At 31.9% G+C, this 6,694-nt stretch overlaps 1 protein-coding gene across 1 annotated transcript; it reads right to left on the reverse strand.

The window, feature by feature from the left end:
* Window positions 1-250: 250 nt before the first annotated feature.
* Window positions 251-4,209, reverse strand: LOC136227517 (uncharacterized). The gene is made up of 6 exons (XM_066016205.1): window positions 4,088-4,209; window positions 3,880-3,906; window positions 2,955-3,077; window positions 2,317-2,515; window positions 1,360-1,446; window positions 251-1,033 (listed from the first exon to the last, which is right to left on the reverse strand). Exons 1-6 carry the CDS (start codon window positions 4,144-4,146, stop codon window positions 386-388), a joined length of 1,143 nt encoding a protein of 380 aa, XP_065872277.1. The 5' UTR covers window positions 4,147-4,209; the 3' UTR covers window positions 251-385.
* Between the last annotated feature and the right edge of the window lie 2,485 nt (window positions 4,210-6,694).

The following is a 6,694-nucleotide window of genomic DNA, read 5'->3' on the forward strand; positions in this document are numbered from 1 at the left end:
ATGGAGAACACGCCCCGCGTGGTGCCGGACTCTCTCGTGGGTTGAAGGTTAGTTTACACGTGTATTATTTTCTAGAAAATATAAACTATATCCTAAAAACATGACCCAAGCATTTTATATACATAAAAATAATTATTTTATTTTTTGGGCCAACACTTTCATAACTTCATATATTAGAATGAACTTAATTGGTATTTGATCAACATCTACTACAAATATTTAACCAAAAATAAAAATGTACCATCTCTCATATCAAGATGTCAATCTAAACTGAACAAAATCAAAATTATATTACAAATGCATCTCTTTTTCATCCGATTCATGGCAGAGAGAAATTCTACTTTTCTCCCGATATAATACATCGGACCAATCAAAAAATGGGTCATCAGATCTGTCCTTTAGCTGCAGCATCAGTCAGTTCCGTAGTCCTAGCCAAATGCTTGCTTCCATTTAGGTGACAGTTCATGTTTCCTTCACTAGTGCAGCTTACATTACAAATGGTGCACCACCACTTACAATCTCTAACCTCAACAACGGATCCACTTTTCAGATTCATTGCTTCACATTCCGGTGAATTGAAGTTAATTTCCGATGAAGCAGAAGAAACCTCACCTTTTCCAGACATTTCCTCCACTTTCTGATTTTCACAGGCAGCCAAATGCCGTTTCGATTGAAGATGTGAAACCAGATTGTTTTTATTCTCGAGCATTACGTGACATATGGGACAAGTCCATGGCTTGAAATAATACTTGGTATTTGGTCTGGCTTTTAGACTCTCTAAAGCCTTGGCATGTCTTTGACCTTGAAAATGTGCAATGAGATTGAGCTTTCTTGGGCATTTTACCTTGCATAAAACACAAGTCCATAATTCTTGGCTGCTCTTGGCTGCACAAGTTTCTGCTTCAATTGTAGCACAAGCCAATTCTTTTTGCAATTTCTCGGAAGTTATAAGATCAGGAAGATTATTTCGTCCGACTATTTCAGCATATGTTGCAATTCTTGGCTGACCCAAGACAGATTCTATTTGTGTAACCTGAAATTGTGGTAAATACATAAGCACTAAGAGTCAAACTTCACAAGCATAAAAAAAGAAGCACTTCAAATAAAAAAGTATCCTAATGCATTTCAGGCTTCCTAATTTCTGACGCAACAACATGATTACAGAGAGAACACAACCGGTTCGACACAATGATCATTGTTGTGTTATTTATATCATTTGGAATATATTTACCAAACTACGTCCATTCTATGCAAAACCGCCTATGCAGATTGGGAAAGCTTTTGCAGTTCATATTCTGGAAGAATTTATCTGTTATAGATGAAATTTCTGTAAAAAGACATACAAGATCAACATCTTACTGGCTTGGTTGTTGATAGTCCATCCTTCTGTGTTATTTCTACAGCATTAATGGCTTTCTGGAGAACTGTAGCCTGCTCCAACCGCGGCTGCAATTTATAAAATCAGTTCATAGGTAAGCTTTTGAAGAAATGCAATAACCAGGAAAATGAGAGAAGGTAGCATAAAATAAATTTGGCAAAAAGCATCCTGAGCCCCCTGATCTTTCATTGTTTGGTGCATTAAGCCCTCGATCTTTTATTTAGACACATTGAGCCCCTGATCTTTCACCATTTGGTGCATTAAGCCCTCGATCTTTCATTTAGACACATTGAGCCCTTGATCTTTCATATATGAGTGTATTAGGTCCTTCCATAAATCAATTAATATATAGGTTTATTAAGGGCATGTTTGGTGTGACAACAAATGATGTTCTAAAAATAACAAATTATAAAATAAAATATATATTATACAAATTAATAAAAATAATTTAAATAAAAAATAAAAAATTTATTGAACACAATAAAACCTTATTTTTCGATAATTATGTTCTAAAAATAAAAATAATGTTAAAATTGAAGCACATTTTGTGGAAATAAGAAGGGTAATTTTATCAATAACAAGTAACTACAAACAACTGTTCATGAAAAGAGCTTTTCGTGAAAAGCTCCAAAATGTTGCAGTTTCCAGAGAAAATGCGAAACGTTGCAGTTATATAAACCTAACCAAACATGCCCTTAATAAACCTATATATTAATTGATTTACGGAAGGGCCTAATACACCCATATATGAAAGATCAAGGGCTCAATGTGTCTAAATGAAAGATCGAGGGCTTAATGCACCAAATGATGAAAGATCAGGGGCTTAATGTGTCTAAATAAAAGATCGAGGGTTTAATGCACCAAACAATGAAAGATCAGGGGCCTCAGGATGCTTTTTGCCAATAAATTTTGAGTTAAAGACCATAGAACATGTATACCATTAGATTCTGCCGGGCTTCAAGTTCGGTTTCCTTCAAGATGTCCAACAATTTGATAAACCAGTTGAAGACAAAGCGAGGATGCATAGACGACAGACATGGACGGACAAGTTGATTATAGATGTAAAAAGAACCATCGAAGTGAGGTGTAATCAAGCAACCCACTATTATTAGCTTCATGTAAGGCCAATAGGGCAACCTTGATTAAGGGAGATCAAAAACATTAGGTCCAAAGAAAACATGTATAACAGAATAGCTACCTAACATTACAAGCAAGAACATTTATAGCTACCCAAACAAGTAAAACAATCAACGAATTAATACAAGGTTGTTCTAACTCAACCGAAAAGGTAAGAGGATGATCATCGCACGTATATAGAATCATATAGCTCGCTAATTAACCAATGTGGTACTTGTGTAGTATATCTAGTAATTGATTATTTCATGATACTCTCAACAAAAAGGCTCTTAAAGTCAGTATTTGCTTGTATCTTGTATATGTTTTCATGAAGACCCGCCTAAAGGCATTTCTTCAGAATAATAATGAAGGGAAAGATACCTAGAATAATAATAAATCTTCAGAATAATAATCAAGAGCAAAGAGTATTTAAAATGCAGGTTTTCAGTAGTAAAATTACCAGTGTAGTAGGTGCTCAAAAGTATTTTCAAATAGTAAAATCAAGGAAAAGCAGATCCAATAACTGATGAGCTTCTCGGTGTCAGAGTTCGAGTTGGTCTCAATCGCTTGAATGGAAGCACATCTGTTAAGTATATACTCAACATGAGAATCTGTTAACATAAGGCTATTTATTTCATTTGCATTCAAAATAGTTTGAAACTAAATGTAAAATTCATGGTATTTTTATGAAGTGTTTTAAAATCACCAATTAAGTCCCTAACATATATAAATTGAAATAAAATCGTATTCAGAAATGCCTGGCCTTGATAGGAAGATGATCGAACACCAGTTACCGATCAAGCAAGGCTTCAAACCTTACAAGTAACCGCCCAGCCCAGAGTTCGGTTATTTTATATTCAGTTTGATTGGAAAAATATTTTCGGACTTTTTAGGTTTCGGTTATAAGTTTAGTTTTAATAAAACATTGGTTTAAAACCAAATCAAAACTAATATATTATACTAAAATAATTTTTTTTACATGTTTTTAGGCTCAACTATTTATTTTTTTTACTAAAACTAAGCTCATATCTGAAAGCGAAAATACCATACAATATGAATTATCAACCCTAATTCACAATATAAAATAACTGAACCGATAACCAAAACATAAAATAAAAATAATTTTCTCAAAAAAAAAACATAAAATATAAATAAAACAATCAGAAAACAAACAAATTTTTTATTTCAATTAAAGGAGCAATTTTAACATAAGTTGAAGATTTAGTTAGAATTTTATAAGGATAAGGATCTAATTGACTCTCTACATGTATCAGTTGAGAATCTAATTAGAAAGTTAAAAAACCTAATTGATTTTAAAATATAGATTGAAGACCTAATTGAGCTTTGAAGATAGAGATGCATGGAGTGAAAAGAGAGTTACATACAAGGGATATATTATAGCAAAAAGAGGCCTGCAAGAAGAAGAGCAAAAGAATTGAAGTCAATACCCATAAACAGAAGGAAAATCACAATCATGTATTCCTAAAACCAGCTTCATCAAGTTTTTTTTTTTTTTTTGATAAAAGCTTCATCAAGTTTTAATTAAAGCAAAAGAATACACAAAATTAGGAATCAAAGGCATTATTAACATACCATGAGACAATGTGAAAGCATTCCAAAGCAAATTTGAAGATGAGACCCGTAAAACCCATTTCGAAAATTCAATTTCTCTGAATGCATTTTCTGGGCTTAAAACTCCATTAAAATGACATAGTAAAGAAGGGGGGAGGTGAGGCGGTCAGCCACTTTGAAATGACCAGGTTACCCCGTTACTGTCTTCTTCTTTCCTAAAATTGGGAGAACACTCGCTTTAACACAATGACACGCGTAATGTCTGTAGCGGAACGGCTATCCAGAGAGCGAGTATTGACTGGGGATGGGAATATACAGAAAAGGAATAAACGGTACGTGACGACTAGGAAAGTGTGCATGTGCTGTGGGATACTAATTTCATTATATTTCCAACAAAGTAAATTAACAAAGTAAATTATTCCCTAATTTCCCGTAAACATTTAATTTTGGTTGCAAAATGGATTAACACAAACTGTTCATCAATTATTTTTCCAATTTCCATATTCAGCTTTTCATCATTAATTGTGAAAAGATAGATTTGACGATTTTAATACTGAAAATCAAAAAATAAAAGAGGAAAATATCGAGTTTCAAAAAATCCAATAAAAATTAATTTTTATAATTTATTGTTACTTTTTACTCTCTATCTATCCTAGTTAATAAGCCGAATCGTCCTAATGATGTGTGTCGGCCCAAACTCAACGTAAAATTTAAATAATGGTCAAATCCATAACAGAATCAATGATCAGGATTCAATGTGAAAAAATAATTGATCATGAGCTTGATACTTAAAACATGTAAAATTAAGGGGTTTGATTATGCTTTTTGCCATTTTTTAATGTTTATTATTTATTGAAATAATGTAACAAAATAGGTTCATGGTATGTGGAGAACTACCAATTTAAGCTCCATACAAAATAACATCAATATATACTTAACATTTAAAAAAGAGTAGCAATTTAGACATTGATAACGGAACATGACACGTCATTCATATTACTCTGTTAAATTCTGATTTCTCTCTTCACGTATAATTGATAGAACCTAACGAAATAATATTAATGACGTGTTACATTCCGTTATCAAGGTCTAAATTGTTACTTTTTTTTAAACGTTAAGCTTATATCAATGTTTGCATGTAGAACTAAATTAGATACTTCCCCAAAAATCATTTACCTATTTTAGTACATTATCTCTATTTATTATGCATTGAACTTGTAAACACAACAACTCATTTAATGCAATCATATATTCTTTTACAGTTTTAATATCTATATTTATTATACATTAAACTTCTAACGTTTTTGAAAAAATACAATTTACCCGTAACTATGAATTTGTGCAATTTTACCCCTAACAATGTCAAATAAATTCAGTTTTATCCTTACACTGTAAAAAATTTGAAATGACTATTTTACAGTTATTTTGATTATAACATTAGATCCTAAGAGGAAGTTTAACTATAAATAAAGCAGTTATTTGTATTTTGACCGGTTGTATGCAGTTTTTTGTGACTAACTTACATACTTAAATATTATCATTTCGACAGATTATTTGCAACTGTGTTAATAACCGAATAAATATTTTAGACATAATTTATGTTTGTAAGATCTCACGTGATAATTAAATAACAAGTTAAATAACAGTGAAACAACCTATTTAAATTTATGGTTACAGATAAATCTACACTTTTCCAAAAACGTTAGAAGTTCAATGTATAATAAATGTAGGTAATGAAAATATAAATAAATATATTTGAAAATATAAAAGAATATACAATTGTATTTTGTTGGAAATGAGAACACTTTATGCAATTTTTGCATAACATGACCATTGTGCAAATTGCTTGGTTCGCTATCCTCCATTTACAACTACACCTTTGTTAATTGAGGTTTTAACCTTCGCCGACGGAATATCTTCGGAAACCGGAAACCTGAACAAGTGTAGTCATGGGAGGACTATCCTGAGAATGAAACTCAGTAGTTGAGATTCCTTTGGTTAGAGTCAAAGCCCCTTCAGTGTGAGTCGTGGACTTTCCTACTTCTGGCAAAGTAGGGGACTTCTCAAGGTTCGATCCTCCAAAGGTCGATAAAAGGATAGTATATACTCTGGCAGCCGACGTCCTAGCCACGTTTGAAGCTTAACTCCAACATTTAATCTCGTGATCAAAGTTGTAGTTTGTCTTTTCCTCGCTATTATGCAAGCATGAACACTCATATTAGAAGCCATTACAACATCTAAAAGAAAAGTTAAAATAGAGAATCACTTTCAAATAATTCTTCGTAACGATTTTCTTCATCCAAATGGAAGACCCTTCTAATTGTTAGATTATCTAAGTATACAAGTTATGTAATAATTTTATTAATATAATGGTAGTAAATTACTTCAAAACAAGATTTGATGTTAGTTAATAAGTCATTTGTAGATTTTGAGAAATATATAGTAGCTGGTGTTGTGAAAAGGAGATTAATAGTTAGTAATATCTAGGAGTTAGGTGTTAAATGGTTAAGATTTGGTGACCTTTGTGTTAGTAAAAGATAAAATTAAGTGATTTTTATGTAATTTTAATGTTGAGAACACTGGCCGATTTTTATAAGCAAAATTGAATATTTTATACCAAAGTGTAAA

Source organism: Euphorbia lathyris, chromosome 4 (genome assembly GCF_963576675.1).
Source record: "Euphorbia lathyris chromosome 4, ddEupLath1.1, whole genome shotgun sequence".
Taxonomy (NCBI): domain Eukaryota; kingdom Viridiplantae; phylum Streptophyta; class Magnoliopsida; order Malpighiales; family Euphorbiaceae; genus Euphorbia; species Euphorbia lathyris.

What these genes read in the sequence shown, in the direction of transcription:
- LOC136227517 (XM_066016205.1), bottom strand. Translation starts at nt 4,146, where the DNA reads ATGGGTTTTACGGGTCTCATCTTCAAATTTGCTTTGGAATGCTTTCAC. An exon ending in TTTGCTATAATATATCCCTT is followed by an intron (nt 3,078 to 3,879) that starts GTATGTAACTCT and finishes TATACTTAACAG; the next exon opens with ATGTGCTTCCATTCAAGCGA. An exon ending in AAGCCCGGCAGAATCTAATG is followed by an intron (nt 1,447 to 2,316) that starts GTATACATGTTC and finishes TATAAATTGCAG; the next exon opens with CCGCGGTTGGAGCAGGCTAC.